At 42.1% G+C, this 26,809-nt stretch overlaps 1 protein-coding gene across 1 annotated transcript in view; it reads right to left on the bottom strand.

Annotated features, from left to right (window-relative positions):
• UAP1L1 (UDP-N-acetylglucosamine pyrophosphorylase 1 like 1) overlaps window positions 1-26,809 on the bottom strand; it is a 72,437-nt gene that overhangs the window by 26,727 nt on the left and 18,901 nt on the right. The window contains exons 3-7 of the mRNA XM_030207052.1: window positions 19,864-20,039; window positions 16,173-16,345; window positions 12,831-13,024; window positions 12,220-12,360; window positions 4,139-4,324 (exon numbers count right to left, since the gene is read on the bottom strand). Of these exons, the coding sequence (XP_030062912.1) occupies window positions 4,139-4,324; window positions 12,220-12,360; window positions 12,831-13,024; window positions 16,173-16,345; window positions 19,864-20,039 (870 nt within the window). The remainder of the gene's footprint in view (window positions 1-4,138; window positions 4,325-12,219; window positions 12,361-12,830; window positions 13,025-16,172; window positions 16,346-19,863; window positions 20,040-26,809) is intronic.

Here is a 26,809-nt window from a genome sequence, read left to right as displayed (position 1 = left end):
ATCTGGATAAGAATGTTTATTTTTTTTATTATTTGGGACTTATTAAAAAACAGTAAACTTGCTTACAGGCTACGAACATAGAATGAAGGAACTCTATACTATCATACAGAACAGATGGAAAAGCAGATCAAACCAGTGCAAGAGGTACAGACTGAAAGACTGTAAAGAAGACAAAATGGAGGAGGAAACAGACCCAGAAGACACACAAAAAGGACTAGTTTGTGCTCCAGTCTCCTGTAGTCACACATATCCTGGGATCAGTCTGCAAATGCTAGGCTGAAAAAGTAGCTTTTTTGAGGGATACCTTAAACTATCTGTTAGTTTTTGTAAAACATAGGCATACTAAACGCATATTAGGTAAACAATTAGGTAAATCCACTTGGATACCCAAGTTCAGTATATTTGATGAACTGCGGATGGGTCAAAAGCATAACAGGTATATGAGGCCCAAAGAAGAGTTATCAAAACTGTGCTAAGGACCTAAATATGTACAGCCTAGAACAGAGGAGAGATGGGGGTATACAATTTAGATACATTTAAATCTCTTACAGTTCAAAAGCATAAGCAGCAAATCTTTTTTTCTGAGAAAAACATGTTCTAGAGCAAGAATTCACAGTATCAGATACCAAGAACGTAGATTCAGGAACACCACTTGAAAATATTACTTCAGACAAGGTGGTGAATGCCTACAATAGTCTCCCACAACTGGAGAGGAGAACAGTGACATAATCTGGGGTGTTAGATAGAGGATTCCTAATTGAGTAGAGGTGGCGGGATGGTTAGAGAATAACTAGGGTCTAGGCAAGGAGAAATCAACCTAGTCCTCAGAACACACCTAGTCAGGTTTTCAGGATACACAAAACACTGCGGCGAGACTTATCCTGGGAAAATCACGTTTTGAGCATGCTCAACCTCTGCGTTTCATTCTTCACTGGTTGCCCGTGAGGGAACGTATCTCTTTCAAAATCTGCTTACTAACTCATAAAATCATTTACGGGCAAGCTCCGGAGTACATGCTTCACCTTATCGACCTTCACCCAGAAATGCAGTAGCCACCTCGCGCTCGTATCTCAACCTGCACTTCCCAAATTGTAAGGGCGTCAAATACAAGAAGATCTTCGCTTAGTCTTTCCAATACTCCAGTGCCAAGAATTGGAATGTTTTGCTGAAATACTTAAAACTACAAGTGGATCACCAACTGTTCAAGAGGCTGCTGAAAACTCACCTATTTGGATCGGCCTACTTCCCCTGCACTCTTACCGATTAACAGTCCCACTTACCTATCCCGATACTGTAATGCCCCCTCATTTTCCTTGCCTAATTGTCTCTTACCATATCTCTTATTGTATTGTCATTTTACTTAATCCTATGTGAGCCACATTGTGCCTGCATGCGTGGGAAAATGTGGGGTAGAAATGTACTATCAATAAATAAATAAATACCCAAAATTAATATGTATGAAATTGATTTGCATACAATGAAGGTAATGCATGAAAATCTGTTTCATGTATATTCATTGTGGATATCCTGAAAACTTGACTGGTTGGGTGTTTCCCGAGGACTGGGTTGAGAACCCTGGTCTATACTAATTGGCCTCATGGTCTATTTGCTGTTATCTTTCATGTCACAAGCAAAACGAGATGTCAGTAATTGTGACCACAGGAAGGTTGGTGGTTTCAATCGTTGAATGTCCATTAAAGTAACAGCAGATATAGACCTGAACAGTCCATCCAGTCTGCCCAACAGTCACATTCATTATCAATTCATGATTATGTATCTAGTCCCCCCCCAGTCAGGGTTATTTCCCAGAAATGTGGTCCCAGGACAGCGATGTTATGGTCGTGGCTGCTGTCAGGGTACACACTCAGGAATAGGGGACTAGTGCAGGATACTATCCTCGTCTCCCGCCCTCAAAGGACGGAAGAGGAATTAAAACTAAAGTTTAGGATTTTCCTGGAAAAGGAGAACAAACTCAGTTTTCTATTTTAGTTGAAACAGTTTTAATACAATAACTTAAACATTCAAAATAAACATAAGCTTAACTACCTTGCACCATTAATTAAACTTAGTGTAAAACTCAATAATAAAACCCTCAATATTCTTATTGTTCTAATTACTTTTTATCTCCCTGTAGGTAAAACAGTCAACTTGCCGCCAGAGCACATCAGATAAGTGTCTCTTATTATAACTTTTCTTTGGAAAATGTAGATGTTTCATATATTTTAAGACTTGTAAATAGATATTGCAAGAATTTGATTCTTTGTTTCACTTTTTCTCTTCCTTTAGGTTTTCCGTCAATCTTCAATCACCAAGAATTCTGGGTAAGTATATATTTTGTTTGTTATTCTTTTAATTCCCTCTCCTTTATGTCTGTGTGTGTCTACTTTTATGTTACTCTGTCCAGCATGCACAGTTAATTAGCTGGGGTAGACTTCTGTTGTTCTCTCTTTTTCCTGGAATGCAGACTTTCTTGCTTTGGAGCTCGTGAGTTGTTCAGTGGTCCCACTCCTTGCGGAATTCTTCCTCCTACACCTCACTCTCAAACAAAATAATTGGAAGCAAAACCCTAAAACTTCCTCTTGTATTTTTAAGGGACTAAATAAGGAATGTTTTTTTTTTCAACTGTGGACACTGCTAACTATCAAAATTAAATAAAATTAAAGTTCCTGTCCTTTCCAGTGCCTATCCTAAAATTTTCCTTTCCCTAATCACTATCAGAGTGGTAGGTCTCAGTTGCCAGTGCAGCACAGCTCTCTACATTCCACAGTCAGCTCAGCTCTCAACATTCCAACTCACTGCATCCACTACACACTCACCTCCTTTCACAGTTCCTTTCCCAGTTACAGTATTTATTTCCCAGAAACTTTAGCTCCTACTCACTACTCAACCTCCCTTTTCCAATATTTACATCTCAATTAAACCTTAGCAATTGGCTTTTACTCCCAAACTCCACCACTCACACCCAATCACACAAATCTTAAGAACAAAACACTTTTTCCACAGTACTATCACCTCTCCTATAATGCCCTTCCACCCTCAATCACCAACACTTCCCTGTTTTTATGTTTTCCTTCTTTCTCTCACTCCAATCCTCCTCTGTCATACACAATCAGCGCAGCACGTCCTCACCCTCTGAGCACCAAACCCACTCTGCCAACTGCCAGCTGCTGTTACCAAGCCAACAGAAGCTCAGGTCTCAGCAAATTCCAAGGACCTATGCTGCTGGCCACAAAGGAACTCTGGAACTCAGGTAATTTTATTTATTTTATTAACCCCTAGGTTACAATTACATCAACAATGAATGTGATATTATATTAGAAGTCTTTCTTTGACATTTCTGGGACATAGACCATAGAAGTCTGCCCGGCTCTATCCTTATGTTCCGGCTACTGGAGTTGCCATCAAAGCCCACTCCAGCCTATCCAAATCCATCTTGTCATTTACGAAACCAGCCCATAAAAGTCTGCCCAACACTGTCCTCGGTTCCAGCTACTGAAGTTGCCACTGAAGCCCTTACCAGCTTATCCTAAACCAGATTGCCATATACAGACACAGACCTACAAAGTCTGCCTGGCACCGGCCTTAGTTTTTTACAGCCGGAGTAGCCATCCAAATGTCACTCACACATCCACCCTGTGCAACCATTTAAGGTTTTGTTTTTTTAATTTATTTTTGTTTTCTACCACCTATTTTCTAAACAGAGTTCCTCTCTTTTCATTCCACGCCTTTTTGAATTCCGTCACTGTGTTTTCTCTACTGTACTTCCTTTTTGTATTTAGAATCGAATGGTTTGACTCTGCCCCTGGAGAGAGCATTTGAACTCCTGGTGCATAGAAGAATGAAACATGGAGCCATATTAGGACATTGGATAAAATGGGCAGAAGTACCATTTTTAATTTGCATATAAGAAAAATTGTTTAAGAGATGACTGAACCATTTATTGATGTATGGAACCACTTAGATTATTGTTACAGTGCAGCAGAGACACTCTTAACTGCTTACTTGAGATTCATTTTATTAAATGCATGACAGGTTGTTTTTATTAGCAAGCTCATCAATGACAGTAATTTTCACAAAGCATGCCATTAAGGATTGGGAGAAGCCTGATAACAATTACACAACAATGTCTGATCCTTACCCTGGTTTATCTGGTATCCTGAAGCCAGCTGCATCTCGGAAACTGGCACCTGCCCTCAGCGCCCAGCGGTAGTGTTGTGATAAGAGGGCTCGGCGAGTGGTGGTTGGAGTGTCCTTCTCTGCCGTATCTGCATTCTTCAATGGGGAAAACTCCTCCTCCCTCAGAACTTCAAACACAACAAAATTCCTGGCAGCAGTAAAAAGGACAGAGGTTTACTAGGATTTCCTGGATGTGACAGAAGCTTCTTCCTCTATCAGATAGCCCTAATATAGGTCACAATTGTCTGCTGCTGTCATTCAGCAAGTGTGTTCTATTTTCTGGTTCAAGGACAGAACAGAAGCTCCTAACTTTATAGCCTTTGCAGTTTTCCATATATATTTTTGCATGTGCAGTTTCCAATAACCTTATCCTACTATATAAATGAAGAGTGACCGACGTGTTAGAGGAGGCAGGAAAAGAGCTACGAGTGAATGGCAAGCACCGGGCAGGGATCGTCCAACAGCAGCTCCGAGGCACACTCCGACAGGTCCGATGAGCTGCTGCCGCTGTGACCCAGGCGCTTTCCTCTGCCACCATCCCCCTGGGCGGCTTTCCTGGGCAGGAGCTCGGCTAGACCCGGTGGGGCTCCGACCGCTTTCTTGCCCGTTTTAATGGGCTCAACGGCTTGTGTAAATGTATTACAAGAAGCTCATCAGTATTAAAATGAGCATTCCGGCCAAACCACAGATATTTCCGTAAACTAAGCGCCTTCCTTTAATGTGCAAAACTTAATGGCAAGTCTGCAGCTGTTTTGCACAGTATCCCTGGTGGTCCAGTGGACCCCCTTCCTGACCCCCCCAACCTTAGAACTCCCTGGTGATTCAGCAGACCCCGACCCCACCTAACCTTTAAAACCTCCCTGATGGTCCAGTGGACCCCCTCTCGAGCCCTCCCTTCCCCCCCCCCCCCCCGTGCAACTCAAACTCCTTGGTGGTCTAGTGACCCCCCTCCCCTCCAGATACCTTGTAAGCGTTGGAGGCATGAGGGCAGGAGCGACGCCTACTCCATCCTACCTCTGGGCTCGCCCTTCTCAAAATGGTAGCACCCACCCCTGCACAGTGCTGTTTTTTCACAGCGCTGGAGTTCTGTGCATCGGGCCCTGAATTATAAATGTTGCTAGATGATATGTGAACAGACCACAGACAGCACTGAAGCTTTGAAGAGTTACTGCTCACATTTCAAACCTGTGCTAATTTAACCTTTCTTCTGTGTTACCATGTGCCAACTGAACTCATATATACTATTATACAAAAATAAATACATCTCCTTCTCCATTTCATCTTTTGTTAACACTTAAAAATCACACTTTCCCATGTATGACAGACAAGGATTCTCTCAGAATATAATTGAAAAATTAAAACTAAATTATTTTCATACATTTGAGCAGGGGTGGCTCAAGGCAATTAGGGATGAGCTAGCACCCCCCCCCCCCCCGGCATCCAAAATGGGGGTGGGGCCAGGATTACCCAACTATTAGGCAAGACTGGCCAACTTCTTAGAGGGTAGCAGCTCAAGTCAAACAAAAGAATAGATCCTAACTGTTAGACAAACTCAAAGAACCATGTTTCTGTCAGCACATACTTTAACCTGCTTTTCTGCAAAAGCACAAAGGAGATACAAGATGCTCAAACAAGGAACAAAATGAAAAAGTGAGCAAAAGAAAAGCTCAGTTTAACACACCATAATAAAATTAGTTATACTGGGGCTGATATTCTAAGGCATGTATTCAATTAGCAAGTGCTACTAACCAGATAAGTGCCAATGACAAGGATATTCAAAGGCATTAAGCGGATAGTGCTGCCGAAAATTTCCTCTGATCACCTAAGCGCTATACAGTTTTTCATCTCTTTTCCTCACCCCAGTCCCCCCCACCACACCACTGCCCATCTCTCTCTCTCCTTCCACAGCCTCATTTTCCACTTTTTCAGGAACTCTCACCTTTCTCTCTTTCCCATATCCAACATCTCTCTTCCTCTCTCCTACCCTGTCCAGTGTCCCCCCTCACTCTCGTTCTCTTATCTCCTCACCCACCCCAGCTCCTTCCCTGTTATTCATTCCCTCCACTTCTTACCCCCTTAATTAGGCTCACATTCCCCCTTTTACCTCCCCTATTTCCAATCTCTCTCACCTTTCATCTGTTGCACTCTTAATAGCCCTTTGTCTCTTTATCCCTTTTCGCCAGCAGCTCTTATCCCTGCCTCTTTTCCTACACTTCCTTTTCTCCTTTCCCAGTATCCACTCACTTTTCTTCTCCAGTATTTATTTACCCTACCTTTCCTCCACCTTATCCCCAGCGGAGTACCTCAAGGTTCCCTATTATCACCAATACTCTTCAATATAATGATGTCCCCTTTGGCCAACTTCTTATCCAGTCAAAGCCTTCACTGTTCATTTACGCAGACGATGTCACAATTTATATCCCTTTCAGACATGACCTTTCTGAAATCTCCAATGAAATCACGTGCTGTCTGAACGTTATGGATTCATGGGCTAACTCATTTTAACTGAAGCTAAACACTGAAAAAACACATTGTCTTATCCTCTCATCCCCATACAATAATTATAAACCCACAACCCTAAACACTCCTGTTTATTCTCTTCCTATTTCTGATAGCCTCAAAATCTTAGGTGTTATTATTGATAGCCATCTTACACTTGAGAGCCAAGTTAACTCCATTATAAAGAAGATGTTTCATTCTATGTGGAAACTTAAACGTCTTAGACCTTATTTCCCGAGGGAAATAGTCCATAACTTTACAATCAATGGTTCTGAGCCACGCAGATTACTGCAATGGAATATATTCGGGATGTAAAGTACAGTTTATGAAGAAACTCCAGACAGCCCAAAACACAGCTGCCAGGCTGATATTCAGCAAAACACGAATCAATAGCACTAAACCTCTCTGATTAAAACTGCACTGACTCCCAATCAAGGAACGCATTACCTTTAAAATTTGCTCTTTAGTCCACAAGATTATCTACAGTGAAACCCCAGGATACATGGTTGACTTGATAGATCTTCCGACCAGAAACAGAACCAGAGCGTCACGTACCTATTTGAACCTCCACTATCTAAGCTGCATTGGACTCAGATACAAATTAACCTAAGCATCCAATTTCTCCTACTTAGGTACACAAATGTGGAATGCACTACCAAAGAGTGTGAAAACGATCAATGACCATCTAAACTTCAGGCGATCATTAAAGACCTATCTATTTGCAAGGTCTACCCTACTGACCCAACTTAAATGCTTCAACTCTGCAATGCATCAAAACCTTACATCGTATTGGACATTATATATTCCTTATTTCCTTGACCCTTATTGTACTTGTATACCCTAACCTTACCTGACCCTTATTTTATACTGTATTTAACATCTACCGGACCTGGCGCTCGCCTTTACGGTATTATGTAAGCCACATTGAGCCTGCTAATGGGTGGGAAAATGTGGGATACAAATGTTACAAATAAATAAATAAAATCTCTCTCTGTTTCGCTATTTTCACCTTCCCCTGCATATGTCCGTTTCTCTCCTCTCCCCCCAATATCTGTTCTTATCTTCCTTCTCCCACTACCAACATCCTCTTCCCATCCCAGTTTCAGACCCATCTCTAAGCCCTCAGTTCCCCAGTCCCCTTTTCCCATTCCCAGCATCAGACTGGTATCAGCCCCCTTCCCCGTGTCACTATAACTGATGCAGAGTGAGGAGCTCCTTTCTTCACTCCAGCCGCTCTGGCTGCTGGAACCATATAGGAGTTGAAAGCAGAGAACAAGTACTTACTGTAACGCACAGAAAACAGGAAGTAGGTTCACTGATTTCAGCAGTTATGTGGTGCCAGCAGCTATAATGGCTGGAGTGAAAAAAGGAGCTCCTTGCTCGACAACAGATTTAGTGGCACTGGGACAGGCAGGTAGCAGAAAGGATCAGGTGGCACAAATTTTGGTGGGCAGGAGCCAGCAGGCCAGGGGTACCAGCCATATGCCCCTCCCAAATCAGAGACGCCAAGGGTGGCCCATCCTAAAGAGTGAGATTCTCCATCACAAGAGATTGAAGGCCACTGAGTGAGGTTTTCTAGCAGTGCATCTGGGGTATAAATTTGGAAAGATCTGCATGTTTTGCTTTCTAAATACTGCTGAGGACAATGATTATCAACCTTTTTTCAGTCAGGGCACACCTGATGGACAATGCTTGCATATGTGACACACTGCACAGATGACCCTCGTAGACCTTTTGTGAGACACAGTATATCAGTTCTTATGAGTTAAATGTAAACATGCTCTGCATCCATGAAAATTCAACCTCCCCACAACAAGTGCAGATCAGAACTATGGTAGAACATTTCTCCATGGAAGTCACCATACCAGAAAAAAAAAAAATCCTGATTTTTATGTCATCTGAGCAATAGCAATACAAATCTCTCCACTACCACACACATTGGGGCCCTTTTACTAAGCCACATTAAAAAGTGGACTGAGTTAGTTTTGGTGCGCACTGGGCCATTTTTTACAATGGCGTGAAAAAGCCCTTTTCAAAATGGGACAGTAAATGGTCGTGCGTTAATATTAAAATTAGTGCACAGCTATTTACTGCCTGAGCCCTTACCACCACCTATTTAGAAGGTGGTAAGGGCTCATCAACTACTCATGCAGTAATCAGGCAGCGCACGGCAATGTGGCCATGAAGCTGATTACTTTTGGGAACGCCATAATTTTCTACAACGGGAAACAGCACGCGCCAATTTTAAAACTACAGCCAGGCGCCTGCACTACCCCAGTGGTAGGATCGACTTGGCAAACGCTACCTGCACGATAGTCCTACCATTGTGAATTATAAAACCTGAAAAAAAATCCTAATTCAAGATATGAGTAGCAAATGCGTCATTCAACAGTAGCACTAATGCTATGATTCAAACAGCTAGAACAGTCAGCATTACAAATATTACTGTGGGTCCTAAAACACCAATACACCTACTACAGGCAAAACAGAACAAGTGGGAATGCTACAGATCTCAACACAACAGAATACCACACCTCAGTCACATGCAAAACACAGACAGACTCTCACAAAATACAGAACAAGAGATCACCAATTATAAATGGAAATATGAAGACAAAATTTAACTGGGAACCCCAAGAAGTCAAACTCAATATGTATTGCAACACAGAAGAAATAAAAACATAAATCATTATATTTTGTACTAAATTCAATACAATTAATACATTCAAACTAAAACACTTTTTCTTGTCTGCTTTCCTGTCTGTCTTCTGTTTCCAGTGGCTGCTGACCATTTTTCATTTCTCCTCTCTCCTCCTGTCTTGCTCCCTCAATACATCTGTCTCTGACATTGATCTTTCTTTTTTAGCTCTTTCCTTCCTTTTTGTTTTCTGCCTCTGCCCATCAAATTTCACCCCACTCCTTTCTACTTTTCACCTACCTATCAACTTTCCATCTCCTTCTCACACCCCCTAGTTCTACTATTTCCCATCTTGCCCCTTCCCCAGCCCCCTATTTCCATGTATCGTTCATCTATTCCCCATTACATTTCTACCTTCTGTACTCACTATTCTCCTCTCACTCATCTCCTTGACAACCCCCTTGGCCTTTCCCACATGGTTTCCACCATTCCTGGTATCTCCCTTCTCTATCCCTTGCTCCACCCTTGTAGCCCAGCATCTCCTCCCTCTTTCTGTCTCTCTCCTCCCACCCCACAACAACTGAAGCCTGGCATGCTCCTGCCCCATCCTCTTCCCTGCTGCTACCTCTCATGGTCCTGCATCTTTTTCTCTTCCCTGTCTCCTCTCCCATAATCCAGTATCTCTCCCTCTATCTTCCCTCTCATTGTCCAGCATCTATCATTCCCTCCCCTTCATGCCCCCTCCCCAAATTCCAAAATGTTTCTCTCTCCCCTGTCTCCTGTTGGGGCATAGAGGAGGGATGGAGAGATGCTGAATGTCCAACATCCCTCTCTCCCATTACCCAGCACCTTTCCCTCCCTCCTCTTCCTCACCTCCTGATTCAAACGTCTCACATTCTTGTTCCCTTACTGTTATCCAGCATCCTCTCCCTTCCTCCCCTCCAAACATCTCTCCCTCTGGCTTCCCTTCCTGTCTTGTCTGACATTTATCCTTTCCCAACCCCCTTCATATATCCCTCCTTCTTGCTTCCCTTCCTGCCTCTGTTGTTCAGCACTTCTCTCTCCTGCCCTCAGTCTTCTCCAACAACCCCTTTTCTCCCTTCTAACTTCCCTTCCTGCCTCCTGTTGTCCAGCATTTCTCCCTCTCTCTCTCCCTATTCAAACACCTCTCCTTCTCGACCTACCTGTCTCCTGCTGTTCACAATCTCTCCCTCCCTGTGCCTGAGGCCAACACACCTCCCTTTACCCCCACCATTCTACCTTCCATTCCTCCCCCTGCATGAGATCCAGCATCTTTCCTTTTGCTCCACCTCCCCCCCCCCCCCCCCCCCCCCCACTGCGGTCTGGTACCTTTCCTCTCCTTCCTCTCCCTGCAAGAAGTCCAGTATCTTTCTTTCCACTTCACTCCCCCCCATAGGTGGTCTGACATCTTTTTCTCCTCTCAAACCTTTCCCCTGGTTTACCTCATTTTACAGAGGTTGCCAGACGGCGGCAGCGATTCACATTTGCTGCCTGCTGTTAGTCTTCTCTCTAACGTGCCCTGCCCTGTCTGACGTTAAGTTCATGTCTTCATGTTTCCTGAGGGCAGGACGCAAAGAGAAGATTGTGTGGCCGGTGGCAGGCAGCAAATGTGAATCGCTGCCACCACCTGGCAACCTCTGCAAAGCAAGCAGTTTTAAACCGGGGAGGGGGAGGGCTTTGAGAGATGGGAGGGGGAAAGATGTCAGATCACCTGGGGGGTGGGGGTGGCACTCTGAGGCTGACAGGAGATGTGAATTCAGATCATTGTAGATGTAAAAAAGGAGTGGCAATGCATACAGCATGTGTTGCCTCACTCTTGCTCTCTACTACCACTCATTTGTTTCATCGTTAGCTCTTTGTGATGCCACTCTGTAAAGTGCCACCCGAGGCCTCCGCTTCAGTTGGCCAAATTATAGGGCCTCCCCTGCATTTGGGACAATCACTTTCTTCTTTTTATTGTCCTGGGAAGGTCAACTTGAGAAATCTGTTGAAACAGTAATTGTCTGTCAAATGACCATGACTCTAAATAGGGAAGGGATGGACAAGGAAAATCTATCATGTCTGAACACAAATGATTAAAGCTCAACATAACAACTGCAAATTACTCAGTCAATCCCTAAAAGACAAAAGGAGAACAAGCAAGCACTGAGCCATCCATTTTCTTTCCACGCCTTCTGAAGACACAGAGGGTAAACTGCATGAAGAAATAGTTACAGTCCTAATCACCTTAACTGCAGAGATGCCAAGACCCAGTACCAGGTTGGAGATTTGGGGACAGTCTTAAATTTCTGACCATACCATTCTGGTGCATTATGGGACTTGCAGCACTGATTTCAATGGACAGGATCAGGCACTACAAATCCCACACTGCTTTAGTATTAAAGTTCAAAACCATGACTGGTCAAAAAGTCTCCAGTCTGGAACTGAGTAACGTGGCATCCCTATAACTGGGCAGCCTGGATGGCCATTTCAGTCTATTTGCTGTCATCTACTATGTTACTTTTAATTTACTTAATTGCACTGGTGCTTAACAAAGAGTCAGGAGAATCTCTCCAACACCAACACTGACATCCTATGGACTTCCTTGTGACCTTGGCCATATCGCCTTAGCTCCTTCTTTTCATGTTTCATCAACTGTAATGTTTCCAACTACAGTATCAATCATTGTTCCTTCTCCTCTGTCCCCTCAGTGAGCCAGAAAGTTACTTCTGGCATCTGAAAGTGTGGAGAAAATGAAGGGCTCACGTGCCATCTCAATTCCAGAAGGACCCTAAGGAGGCAACCATAATGCCTGATAAAAACTGAACAATTTGAAGCAAACACCTTGGTCTAGATAATGTCAGAGGAGGAGAACAGAAAAAAAAGATTCATTTCTTTTCACTAACTTAGAAAACTGGAACACATCAAACACAAATTTCTCCATCTTTATCCCGTTTGGTGTGGCAGGTTTTACCAGATTTCCTTCTTCGTTGATGAAAGGGACCTTCTTTATTGCAACGTGCTGCTTCATCTGAGGCTCCAGAGTACTGCCGGTGAAAGAAGAGAGTTACCATGTTTTAAATAATACCTACGAAAGACAGCTCAGAACATTTTCATTTCATTTCCTCTCCCAAATATGTATGTGCTCATATCACACCCAGTTTATCATTTACTTAGAGAACAAACTTGGCTACTACTTCAATGATTCTTTTATACTGCTTTTTTGTTTTCATCCTAAGACCCCATTCCCTGTCTTCATTGCCACAACCTTTGAGCAACAGGCCCCTTAAGCCTGTACCCTCAATCCACACAGCAGGTGTTGTGTGATGGTTGGGATTTTATGCCTCTCAGGGGTCAGGAGAGCAGGGTCCAGGAAAAGCAGCACTGCACTGGAATGATGCTGCAGTGTACCCTGGAAGGCAAATTTTAAAACTTGTGCATGATAAGGACAATCTCTCTGCTCTGCTCAATTCTCACTATCCTTAGCCCACACACTTCCAACTTGGGTGACACTTACTGTGCTACAGTCTTGAGGAAATTCAGGGTGAAGAAGTGATTGCAGATGTTGCCAGCATTATAGGTCAGCAGCCCATCAGGGCCACGCTTGTGTACCATCTCTGGGCTAATTTCACTGTATTCCACAACCTGGTAAACCCCATCTACTTGGCAAACCACACCCACGGGCTCCTCAGGGTACGCTTTCTCTACCACCTGTAGGCATAATCAATAAGATCAGAAAAGCCCAGAAGAGACTCTTACATTCACCTTTCACTGGCCTCACAGTTCATGCTGGTAGAGTGCTCACTGTAAGCAGGTTTACAGAAGGGGATGGGGTTTGTGCTGATCGCAAAATAAAGTAAAAGCAGGTGGCCAAACATGTAGAAAAGGAGACAGCAAAAATCAAAATCTGCTTGGGTACAGAGGGAGAGGAATTTCCAGAAAGAAAAAGGTGATAGTCTCTAGTAAAATTCCATTTAGAGACTGTGTACAATTCTGAAGACTGAACCTTCAAAAGGATATAAAGAGGATGGAATCGGTCCACAGGGCAACTACTAAAATGGTCAGTGGTCTTTATGATAAAACATATGGGGTCAGACTTAAAGCTCTCAATATGTATACTTGGAAGAAATCAATCAAAGAGTAGGGCAGAGAAGGCACTTCCAAGAACCAACAGGAAAACTCAAGGAATGGTAGCGGATGAAGTTTATTTTCAATCAACCAGAATGGTCCTTCAGTTTTACTGGTGGTTCTTGGAAGTGCCTTCTCTGCCCTACTCTTTGATAGATTCTACTATAGTCATAGGGTCAGCTGTTCCCACACCCTTTATGGGTGTTTTTCCTGCTACTTTGGAAGAAAGGCAGGAAAAGCGGGATATGATAGAGACATTTAAATATCTCCGTGGCATAAATGCACAGAAGGCAAGTCTCTTCCAAATGAAAGGAAGATCTGGGATGAGGAGGCATTGTATGAAGGTGAAAGGGGATAGGAGTAATTGAAGGAAATATTTCTATACAGAAAGGGTATATAGTATGGAAATGTTATTGATTTCAGGGGTAGGTGAAATTAAAAGAGGGATTGACAGGAAACAAATTGTTTGTTTTGTAACACTGGATAATTCATCTGCATTTGATACAGTGAATATAGAGGTGGTGTTGGCTAGACTGGCCTCTACTACTACTACTACTTAACATTTCTAAAGCGCTACTAGGGTTACGCAGCGCTGTACAATTTAACATAGAAGGACAGTCCCTGCTCCAACGAGCTTACAATCTATTGGGGCGAGTGGTACTGTATATGATTGGTTCGGTTCATATCTGACTAACAGAATTATACAAGTGAGGATAGCCTGGAGACTCTCTCAAATTTATCCACTTGCGCATGGGGGGTACCAAGGGACTGGAAAATCTGCGCTGTTATTTAACCTCTATATGTTTCAAGATCTTGGTGTGAGTTACAGAATGTGCGCAGATGGTATAAAGGTTTTTTCCCCCCCATATCTTGGATTCTATGGAGAAGACATCGGAAAAACTGTAATTGTGTTTAGATAGAGTCAAAAAATGGATACGGGAAAATGAGCAGCTATTGAATATGATAAAGACTGAAGACGGAAGCTATGTTGGTTAGGAGGGAGGTGCAGTATTTGTCCCCCCCCCCCCAATTTGTAGTGTAGATGGGGTGGGCCTTCCTGTTAGGCAGCAAATAAAATGTTTAAGGGTGATTCTGGACTCCTGTTTAAACGATGCAGCTTTTTTCAAATGAAAGTGATCAGTAGATTGAGAACTATGTTGAATGCATATGATTTTCGAATGGTTGACACTTCTATTTAAAACGTTTGGTCTACTGCGCCCTTATATTGCTCACAAGCAGTGAAGTTACATAGATCTCCTAGACAACTTCGATCTAAGAATTCACTACAGATTTCTTTACTACCTTTGATAAACATACATTTATGTAGAGACTAGGAAAGCTACAATTTCTATTGCTGGACCATTGCTTTGGAATAAGCTACCTGGGTATTTAAGGCTCAGCACTACACTGCAGCAAATTAAGAAAACATTAAAGACCTATTTTTTTTGGCCAGGCTTTCCTTCATAGGTAATGCTGTGAGTTGTTATCTGGGTATGAAAAAGTAGACCTATTTTTTTTTGGCCAGGCTTTCCTTCATAGGTAATGCTGTGAGTTGATATCTGGATATGAAAAAGTGGAAGTATTGTAAAGTATATATTTTTTAATTTAACTTTTTAACTGGAGACTTATAGATGACCGTTTGTATTTTTATTTTATGTATGTTTGATGATGTAAGCTGCTTAGAAACATTTAAAATACATAAAGGCTGGGGGATGCATGGAAAAGCCTCCCAATGGAGGCTGTGGAGATGAAGGCTGTATCTGAACTCAAGAAAGAATGGGACAAACACAAAGGATCTCTGAAGGAGAAGAAGGGATAGTAGAGAGTATGGATGAGCAGACTGAACAGCCATATGGTCTTTATCTGACATCTTTTTCTGTGTTTCTATATTATTCTATTTAATGTTAAATCTGAAAGTAACCGGTTTTAGTCTTTTCATCACATTTCAACACAGTCATTAAAACTCACCCATCCAGTCTGGTTTCAAGATAGCCACAGTGAATGTGTATGAAATAGATTTGCATACAACAGAATGTCTTGAAAACCTGACTGACTGGTTGTGCCCCAAGGACTAGGTTGAACACCACTGGTTGACTGTTATGCTGCCCACCAGTGGTATAAACTCAAGCAGCCCCTGTGGAGCAGGGGGGCCCAGTGAAGGGCAGGGCCCACATAGAGCAAGTATCTTCTAAAGTGAAACCCCCTTCTTCTAGGAGCCCTTTCTAATTTTTGCTTGGGGGCCTTTAATTTGATGTCCACTGTTCAGAGAGACATCTGGATGTCACTCCCAGCTCAGACCCTGTCTCTCCTTCAGTCTCTCAGAAGAGGGCTAGGCCAAGCATTGCTCTTATAACATTGGCTATTCATCTAAAGAACAGAGTGAAATAGTCAGTTTCTACTCAGAGCTGCAGTACTTGGCCCATCTGTAGGAGAGTTAAAGAAGAACAGGTAACACAACTAAATATTTGCCACTTGAGATGGAAAGGAAGAGGGGATATGCAAGAAATTATGTGTATTGAAAAATAAATAATTTGGCATGCCAACTGTAACATCTTGCATTATTTCTGAGTAGTATATACATAATGGCATACCAGTTAAACAACCTGTGTGCTGCTTTGCCATACTGAACCCCATTATCACAGAATTCTGCTGTAGTCTTGAAAGAGGAAACAGTCTTGCTAACCAGGCTTACAGTTACTGGTCAGGTAGTGCTGTGAATACACCTCCCCACCTTGGCACCACAGTCAGCCCCTTTGCACACACAGAATCCAATAAAGACGGGGTCAGCCAATTTGACCAAGATGTTGTCCACGCAGTAAACATGAATATAGTGGATACCACGGCGCTCCATATCCTCGAGAATCTTGTTTTCTGCCAGGGCTCGGTACAGACCTCCATTACCATCTATGACATTAAAAAGAGAGACAGGGCCTACTAATAGCTAGACATCAAAGGAGGGAAGCACAGTCACTTCCACCACTTATTCTTACTGAACCAAAGAACTCTTTATTATTATTGATGATTATATTATTTGTTATTCGCGTAGTGTTGCTACATAAAGTAATACTTAAGTACATAAGTACAGCTATACAGAAACTAATCAACCAAAGGTCCATGAAAACCAGTATCCTGTTTCCAACAGTGGCCAATCCATGTCACAAGTACCTGGAAGAATCCCAAAATAGTAACAGATTCCATGCTGCTTTTTCCAGGAATAAACAGGGCCCTGTTTATTATCGTTCATAGCATGCGCTAATGCTAGAGACACCCATAGGAATATTTGGGCGTCTCTAGCGTTAGCATGCGCTAAAATCGCTAGCGTGCCTTAGTAAACAGGGCCCTAAATATTTTTCCAAGTCTATCTTAATAATGGTTTATGGACTTTTCTTCAAAGAATTTGTCCAAACCCTTTTTAATCCCTGTTATGCTACTGGCTTGTACCACATTCTCTGGCAATGAATTCTAGAGCTTAATTGTAGGTTGAGTGAAAAAATATTTTCTCCAATTTGTTTCAAATGCACTACTTAGTAACTTCACTTTTTGCCCCCTAGTCCTTGTAAATCCCTAGTTTACTCTTTCTAAAAGTACAACTACATGTTCCACTCTACTCATTTTACAAACTTCTATATCTCCTCTAGCTGTTTCTTTTTTAAACTGAAGAGCTCTAGCTTCTTTAGTTTTTCCTTACAGGGGAGTTGTTCTATCCCCTTTATCATTTTGGTTACCCTTCTCTCTATCTTTTCTAATTCTGCTATATCTTTTTTGATATGTGATGACCAGAACTGCACACAATATTCAAGGTGCCGTCCCACCAAAGAGTGGTATTATAACATTCCCATTTTTGTTTTCTATTCCTTTTCTAATAATTTTAACATTCCTAGCTGCCATTGCACAACTGAGCAGAGGATTTCAACATATTATCAATGATGTCACCTAGATCCTTTTCCCAGGTGGTGACTCTTAATGTGCAACCTTGCATCATATAGCTATAGTTTGGGTTACTGTTCCCTATGTGCATCACGTTCCACTTGCTAACACTAAATTTCATCTGCCATTTGGAAGAGACTAGAAGAGCAGGCATTTCATCTGTCCATGCTCCCAGTCTCAAAAAGGCCCTCTGGTAATTTCTTACAGTCCTCTTATGATTTAACAACTTTGAATAACGTGGAGGCTCATTTTCAAAGCACACAGACTTACAAAGTTCCATAGGTTAGCATGTAACTTTGTAAGTATAAATGCTTTGAAAATATGCCTCTTTGTGTCATCAGCAAATTTCATTATTGCTGTTTCCAGGTCATTTATAAATATGTTAAAAAGCAGAGGCCCCTGTACAGGATCATGTCCAAAATGGCTTATATTACTGAAAAGAAGAAAGTTAAATCAATCTGCTAAATGCCACAACTGGGGCCTCAGGTTTCAGAGAAGTCTTCACTTATGATATAATATGACATAAGTTTTGATCTGATGCACTGAAAGGTTATTCCTTTAGCAGATTAACTTTTAGGGCTCCTTTTACAAAGCCGTGGTAGTGATTCCTGCACAGCAAATGCGATGAATCCCACACTAATTGAATGGGCTTTGTCGCATTTGCGCATTGGGAATCACTACCACGGCTTGGTAAAAGGACCCATAGTAATTTGTAAAATTTCAATTTATTTTATAAAGCAGGAGTGAATGAGTAGTCTAGCAGCTAGTGCAGCGGCTGTGACCCTGGGAAACCAAGTTCAAGTCCCACTGCTACTCCTTGTGATCCTGGCAAGTCACTTAACCCTCCATTGTCCCAGGTACAAAACTTAGATTGTGAGCTCATTAGGGAAAGAGAAAGTATGTGCATGTAATATATACATATATATAACTGTTTGGTTGTACACAAAAAGGGACTATATCAAATCCATCATTCTTTAAAAGGGTTTCACTGCTTTTCTAGTCAGATATATAGTGACTTTCTTTCAAAGTGCTTATTCCTTCATATGGATTTTCAAGGATAAGATGTTGACAGCATTAATATGCATGGAAAAACATCAATTCCCTCATGGAATACTTCTCCAAGGCTTTCTCCACTGCCACTATCTAGAAGGAGCAGGGGATTATTATAGGAAAACATTACACCGCCAATCCTGTGGCTTAGCCACAGGACTGGTGTGCTAGAGATCTGCGTCTCCGTTGCTTGTTCAACATTATGGCCAAAGTGTGGGAAAGAGGAACCAGAACTACAGTTACGTGATGCAAGGTTCCCCATTAGGAGTCACCGAACAGGAAAGGGATCTAGGTGTCATCATTGATGATACGTTGAAATCCTCTGCTCAGTGCGTAGTGGCAGCTAAGAAAGCAAATAGAATATTAGGTATTATTAAGAAAGGAATGGAAAACAAAAATGAGGCTGTTATAATGCCTTTATATCGCTACATGGTGTGACCGCACCTCGAGTACTGTGTGCAATTCTGGTCACCGTATCTACAAAAATATACAGTGGAATTAGAAAAGGTACAGAGATGGGCAACAAAAATGATAAAAGGGATAGGAAAACTTCCCTATGAGTAAAGGCTAAAGCGGCTAGGGATGTTCAGCTTGGAGAAAAGACAGCTAAGGGGAGATATGATAGAGGTCTATAAAATAATAAGTGGAGTGGAACGGGTAGATATGAATTGCTTATTTACTCTTTCCAAAAATACTAGGACTACGAGGCATGCAATGAAGCTACAAAGTAGTAATTTTAAAACAATTCGAAGAAAATATTTCTTCACTAAACATGTAATTAAACTCTGGAATTCATTTCCAGAGAATGTTGTAAAAGCAGGTAGCTTAGCAGGTTTAAAAAAGGTTTGGAAACCTTCCTAAAAGAAAAGTTCATAAGCCACTATTAACATGGCCTTGGGGAAAATCTACTGCTTGTTTCTAGGATAAGCACCAGAGGATGTATTCTACTGTTTTGGAATCTTGCCAGGTACTTGTGACCTGGGTTGGCCACTGTTGGAAACGGGATGCTGGGCTTGATGGACCTTCGGTCTGTCCCAGTATGGCAAACGCTTATGTTCTTAACACCCTACCAGTACCAGCTACCCAATGTTTAAAAATAAAATGCTGGCCACTGCAAGTTGAATATTGCTCTCCCAGTACCTTGCCCTATGCCATTAATCACAAACCATAAGGCAAAAGGCCTCATGCCTCACAAAGCTTCAAGACACAGCAAATAATGAGTGGAGGAGTGGCCTAGTGATTAATTCACTGGGCTGACAAGTCAGGGAAGTCCAGCTCAAATCCCACTGCAGTTCTTTGTGATCTTGTTCAAGTCACTTAATCCTCCATTGCTTAGACTATAAGCCATCCAAGGAATAGAAAATACCTAGTGTACCTGAATGTAACTCACCTTGAGCTGCTACTGAAAAAAGTGTGAACTAAATCCAAATAAATAAAATAAGTACCTGGTGCCAGGGCCAGTTTGCCCTTCTGCTCCAAGATAGCTTTTCCATCAAATGTGACCGCTGGCAGCATCCTCTGCTCAAACATAACTACGTTTCTCTTATCCAGGTTGAAGTAGTTGTGTTCAATGAAGAACCTCTCTGTAGGCCCCAGTGTAAATTCACTGGTCATGATGTACCTAATTAAATAAGAAAACGTTAGCATGATCCCATGGCCTAGGACTCAAGCACACAGGTTAGTTTTTATTCCTTCCATTTATCTCCATGTATCCATGCATGCTCAAGGTGGCTTACATTACATTATATTAAGACATTTATACCCCACACTAACCTCAAGAGTTCAGTGTGGCTTCCAAAAATTAAGAGACTGAGAATTAACTAGGAAATAACACTACTTAAACTCAAAATAACATTTGTAACATGATTAAAAATATCTTAAAACAACAAACTTCTGAAATAGGTAAGTCTTAAAAAACTTACAAAACCAAATATAACTAGTTTGGCATCCTGTCAACTGAGAAAGTTCATTTCACCCTCTAGCAGCTTTACATGAAAACACTGCTGAAAATTTTTTTTATAAACAATTTTCCTCAGTTCTGGATAATGTAGAATTAATAAATCCCTAGAAGATGGATCAAAATTTCTCATAGATAAACTAGTAAGTTGCAACAGATAACTAGGAGCCAATTCATGTATGATGTGGAAAATTAAGGAACAACTTGAAAATTAAACACGATTCCACAAGCAACCAATTCAGAAATAAAAATGGAACTCCTTCAAACTTTGAAACTTTATATATCATTTGCACGGCTTATTTAATGTCTGAAGTTTCTTCAAAACTGCCTCTCTGCATCCCAGATAAACAATGTTACAAAAACCAACATGGGCCAATACCATCATCCGAACAATTAAGCAGAATGTATCAGGAACAAAATTTGATCTAATACGTCTGAGTTTCCATAGCAGCCTAAACACTTTAACAGCAATTATCTGTGTTTGGGACTCGAATGTAAGACTCTGATCAAAGATCACCCTGAGAATCTTCAAGGTCGACTCTAAAGGAAAATGAATCCCATCGATGCATAGACTGTTTATGGTCAATGCATTAAAGGCCTACTGTGCACCAGGAATTTAGGTGTTTTTTTCCATATTCAATTTCAATTTAAAAGTTGAGGCACATAATTACAGAGAATCTAATCCTTCCTTCACATCTGAAATATCCTGAATATCACCTCGAAAAGGGATATAATGGACAAAAACCCATAACAGATTGTTTCTTCCTCAAAGAAGCTATAATGATGTTAAATAATACAGCCTTCACAAACAACACATCTTGGTGTCCAGGCTGAAAACAATGCCATAACCATTTTCACCTGGTATGACCTATCAATCAAAAAACTTCTAAACCTGTCCAGCATTACCCCTTCAATACCATAATAATTCAACAAGCCTAACAAGGTATCATGATCCACCAGATCAAATGCAATAGACGTGTCAAACTGCATCAAAAGAACTAATTTTCCAACACTAATCTCTTGCCTGACCTCCAAAAGTAATATTGTCTAACCTGTTTCTGTACCATATCCACGTCTAAAACCTGATTGGGACTCGTGCAAGATGTTATAATGCAGCAGCAACAAAAGAAGTAGTTAGGCAGTGTCATGAAATGCCTAGTCACCCACCTGAGGCTAACTCTGCGGCCACCTGGAGGGTCTGTCCTCAGCACAGCTCAGGTCCACCTGCACCTGATGCCCAACTGCGGGATTTACAAACTTATCACATTCTATCATCATGTCACAAGTGCTGCAACCTCCACGTTTAAAATGTCCATGTTTCAGTTGATTCTGATCATTATCATATAATTTTGACAATTGAGCTGGACATAGGGCCGGTCCAACCCGGTAAGCGAGGTAAGCATGGCAGAAGGGCGCCACCACGCCATGTTTACCCTTGCCACTTACCTCCGCTCCAGGACCCCAACAGCAGCCCTGCCTTCGGTTTCCTGCTCCGGGTACCTGCGCCGCCCTGGGGGATTTAAATCTTGTATTTAAATTTACCTCCGACGTCGCAGCAGCTGCGGAGCGTCAGTGAAAGCGCTGCTGCCTGACGTCTCTAGTTTTCCCTTCGCTCGTTCATTCCCTCAGTGTCCCGCCTTCTTCTGATGTCATTTCCTTGCGAGGGCGGGACACTGAGAGGGAACAAACTAGAGAAGGGAAGGCTGGGAAACGTCGGCAGCAGCGCTTTCACTGACGCTGCACAGCTGCTGCAATGTCGGAGGTAAATTTAAACACAAGGTTTAAGCCAGAGAAGAGGGCGGGCAGGTGGACATGGGAGTGGGAGGGCAGGGGAGAGAGGAGCATTGATCGATGGACATGGATGGGAGGGCAGGGCCCAGGGAGAGAGGAGAAATTGCTGGACATGGAGGGGAGGGAGGAGAATTGCTGGATATGGATGGATGGCGGGGGGAAGGGGAGAGAGGAGCATTGATGGACAAGGATGGACATGGATCGGAGGGCAGGTCCGGGGAGAGAGGAGAAATCGCTGGACATAGAGGGGAGGGCAGGGGAGAGAGAGGAGAATTGCTGGATATGGTTGGATGGAGGGGGGCAGCCGGGGAGAGGAGAACTGCTGGATATGGATGGATAGATGGATGGAGGACAGGGGAGTTGCTGGACATAGTTGGATGGAGAGGAGGGCAGGGTAGGGAGAGAATTGTTGGACATGGAGGGAAGGGAAGACAGGAAGGAGATGCACATGGATGGAGGGGAAGGAAGAGAGAAGAAATTCTGGACATGGATGGAGGGGAGGGAAGACAGAGGAAGGAGATACACATGGATGGAAGGGAAGGGAGAGAGAAGAAATGCTGGACATGGATGGAGGGGAGGGAAGAGAGAGGAAGGAGATGAGATGAGGGAAAAGGAAGAGAAGAGAAAAACTGCACATGGATGGAGAAAATAGGCAGAAGCTAGATCCACTGGACAGTCAAGTCTGTGGAGGGTCCAGCTTTTACTTATGATATAGAGCAAGAAATGAAGAAGAAAGGAAGAAAGTAAAGAAATAAATGAAAAGGAAGCCCTGGAAACGGAGTTAAGAGGACAGATAGCAGCAGAATCAGATACTGGGCCAGCATGATCAGAAAAACAAAGTCACCAGACAACAAAGGTAGAAAAAAACCATTTTATTTTCATTATAGTGTTTGGAATATGTCCACTTTGAAAGAATTTACATCTGCTACATCTGCTATCTTATTTTGCAATGTATAGCAATGTGCTAATTCCTGTTTTTCTGGTATTGTGCTGCATACAGAGTCTAACTTCTTAGGATTTCTGGTTAATTTTTGAAGAATTTGAAGAGGGGCTATCTCTGTTCTGCATGTGTGACTGCAAGGTCAAGTGTCTGAATAGGGATCTGTTTGTTAGAGTCAGAGATTTTGCTAACACATTGTTTTTCAGAGTTGTCAAGACTGTCTGTTCTCATAATTCATGGTCTGTATGCTAATTTGGTTTGTGTCATTTTGAGTATAATGGAGCTGTAACAGCTTACAGAAATTATTTATAATGAAAACAAAAAAAAAAACGTTATTTTTCTTCTATACTGGTGTAATATTTTCAATGATGCCATGGCTAGTAAAAGGGGTGTGACTACTGTAGGGGCGGAGCCATTGTGATCCCGCTCCTGGATGGGTAGGGGCGCTGACTAATAGGCTGCAGGAGGGCGCCAGAAACCCTAGGACCGGCCCTGGCTGGACACAATAAATCTTTTAAATTGCGTCCACCACTTAGAGCCAAGTATAATGATAGAGACTTGTTATTTTTGGATACAAATGAATCCCCTGTGAATGAAGATCATAAAGAGACATTTGTTTTGAGATTTGCGAAGGGTGGGGAAGAGGTGGCCAAAATAATAAACAAAAATTGAGACATTGTTCAAACATATCCATTGTGAGTGACATTGCCGAAGGGTTAGAAGGTAAAGTTTGCCTTTTTGCGGATGATACCAAGATTTGTAACAGAGGGGACACCCCGGAGGTTGTGGAAAACATGAAAAAGGATCTGCAGAAACTAGAAGAATGGTGTAATGTTTGGCAATTAAAATTCAATGCAAAGAAATGCAAAGTGATGCTCCTAGGGAGTAGAAATCCACAGGAGACGTATGTGTTATGAAGTGAGAGTCTGATATGTACAGACAGGAAGAGGGATCTTGGGGTGATAGTATCTGAGGATCTGAAGATGACAAGGCAGTGGCCCTAGCCAGAAGGTTGCTAGGCTGTATAGAGAGAGGTGTGACTAGCAAACGAAAGGAGGTGTTGATGTCCCTGTAGAAGTCGTTGGTGAGGCCCCATCTGGAGTATTGTGTTCAGTTTTGAAGGCCGTATCTTGCTAAAGATGTAAAAAGAATTGAAGCGGTGCAAAGAAAAGCTACAAAAATGGTATGGGATTTGCGTTACAAGACGTATGAGGAGAGACTTGCTGACCTGAACATGTATACCCTGGAGGAAAGGAGAAACAGGGGTGATATGATACAGACGTTCAAATATTTGAAAGGTATTAATCCACAAAAAAACTTTTCCGGAGACGAGAAACTGGTAGAACTAGAGGACATGAAATGAGGTTGAAGGGGGGCAGACTCAAGAAAAATGTCAGGAAGTATTTTTTCACAGATAGAGTGGTGGATACTTGGAATGCCCTCCTGCGGGAGGTGGTGGAGATGAAAACGGTAATGGAATTCAAAAATGCGTGGGATAAACATAAAGGAATCCTGTTCAGAAGGAATGGATCCTCAGAAGCTTAGCAGAGCTTGGGTGGCAGCACAGGTGGTTGGGAAGCGGGGCTAGTGCTGAGCAGTTTTCTACGATCTGTGCCCTGAAAATGGCAGATAGAAATCAAGGTTAGGTATACATATAAAGCAGTACATATGAGTTTATCTTGTTGGGCAGACTGGATGGATCATACAGGTCTTTCTCTGCCGTCATTTACTATGTTTCATCAGAGTCAATTACGCATTGCTTTCTCTAGAGGACGCAATTTAAAAGAATTATGTCCAGCTCAATTGTCAAAAGGATATGATAATGATCAGAATCAACTGAAACATGGACATTTTAAATGTGGAGGGTGCAGCACTTGTGATGTGAATATAGAATGTGATGAGTTTGTAAATCCTGAAGACAATACATGTTATTGGATTTTTTCAATGACAGATAAGTATGTGATTTATGTATTTAACTATATTTAGGTAAAGCCATACAAAAATTACACACGTCTGTTGGAACACAGGTCATGTGTATCATGACTGAAAACAGAGGCGTCTTTGGTAGCACATTGTCAGGCTATGAACCACATTTTTGCTGAAATTAAGTGTTTCATTATATTTCAAGTTAAAGAGAAATGTTCAGAGTGGGAATCAACCTGCCATGTTCTGCAGCATGAACAACGCTGGATATTTAGACTGCACTCTACAGAGAACGGTAGGTTTGAATGCAGCAATTGAATGGACAGCTTTTTTTTTTTAACATAAAAGATTTCTTGACCTGTGAAGAGCGAGAGAGCGCCTAGAAATTATTTGTTTTGCTATGTTTACTTTTCTGTCCCCATACTGCACACTGTAGTATGATGACATCACAAATATGCTGTTTGTGAGCATCTTAGTTAAATATGGACGCCATGCTGGATGGCTTTTTGGTGTTGAAGATGGAAGTAGCAGAACGCAAAGTGAGCTTCTGAGTTTTTTTTTGGTGACATGTTACTATGTGAAGTAATTTTGAATGTCATAATTTGATTGAAAGTAAGCCATCTTGAACACATTGATATGATATATGATATATAATATTTGTATTTCACCAATTCCCTGAGCAGATTCAAAGCGGACTACACAATTAATCAAAAAATAAAACAGTGTATTACATTAAAAACGTTTGGAATAGAAAAGTTGGTTACATCTGTATTTGTTTGACTGGAGTTTTAGATTTTTTGGGGCACACACCCTTGAAAAAGCTTTGGGCGAAACAGGACCCCATCAGGAGTATAACTGTGCTTGAAATTTTGAAGTGTATGTACTATACATTATATGTTATGAAAATGTTTATTTTAAAAAAACTATAATTAAATGGAAAGACAAGATAAAAAAATACAAAAAATATAATAAAATACTTAAGTGATTATCCAGCTCATTTTCGAAAGTGATTGCTGGCCATCTTCCGACACAAATCGGGAGATGGCCGGCGATCTCGCAAAAGCAGCCAAATCGGTATAATCAAAAGCCGCTATTTTGACACCATCGCCGCTTTCCCGTTGCAGAGCCGGCGAAAGTTCAAGGGGGCGTGTTGGCAGCGACGCGAAGGTGGGACATGGGCGGGGTTACGAAATGGCTGGCTTTAGCCCATAATGGAAAAAAAAACCCGGCGATGAAGAGCATTTGGCCGCTTTTACTTGGTCCCTATTTTTTCAGGTCCAAGCTTCAAAAAGGTGGCTGAACTGACCACATGACCACCGGAAGGAATCGGGGATGACCTCCCCGTACTCCCCCAGTGGTCACCAACCCCCTCCCAGCATAAAAAACAGGTTACAAATACTTTTTTGCCAGCCTCTATGCCAGCCTCAAATGCCGTACCCACCTCCATGACAGCAGAATGTGTTCTGTCCTCTGACAGCCTTTGCCTGCTTGTGATGTGGCTCTGGGGTGAGTGTGGCACCTTTTCTGTTATTTGCACTGCAGAGTCACATCAGCAATGCATTGTGGTGGGTATAGGTATTGGTAGGCTCTGCTTTTCCTCCTGCTTACTGGGTCAGAGTGTGCCCTGTTTTGTTTCCTGTTGTAGTCCATGCGGTAGTGGTCATTTTTGTAAGACAGTTTTAGATCCCTTTCCTGTATTACCCACGTCAGAGAACGTAGTTCTTATCTTGAATGGTGCTGAAAGAGGGCATTGTACACCATTGTGCCAGCTCTGACCTAC

The sequence above is a fragment of the Microcaecilia unicolor genome, chromosome 6 (assembly GCF_901765095.1).
Source record: "Microcaecilia unicolor chromosome 6, aMicUni1.1, whole genome shotgun sequence".
NCBI lineage: Eukaryota > Metazoa > Chordata > Amphibia > Gymnophiona > Siphonopidae > Microcaecilia > Microcaecilia unicolor.
This window is presented reverse-complemented; position numbering and strand designations above follow the sequence as displayed.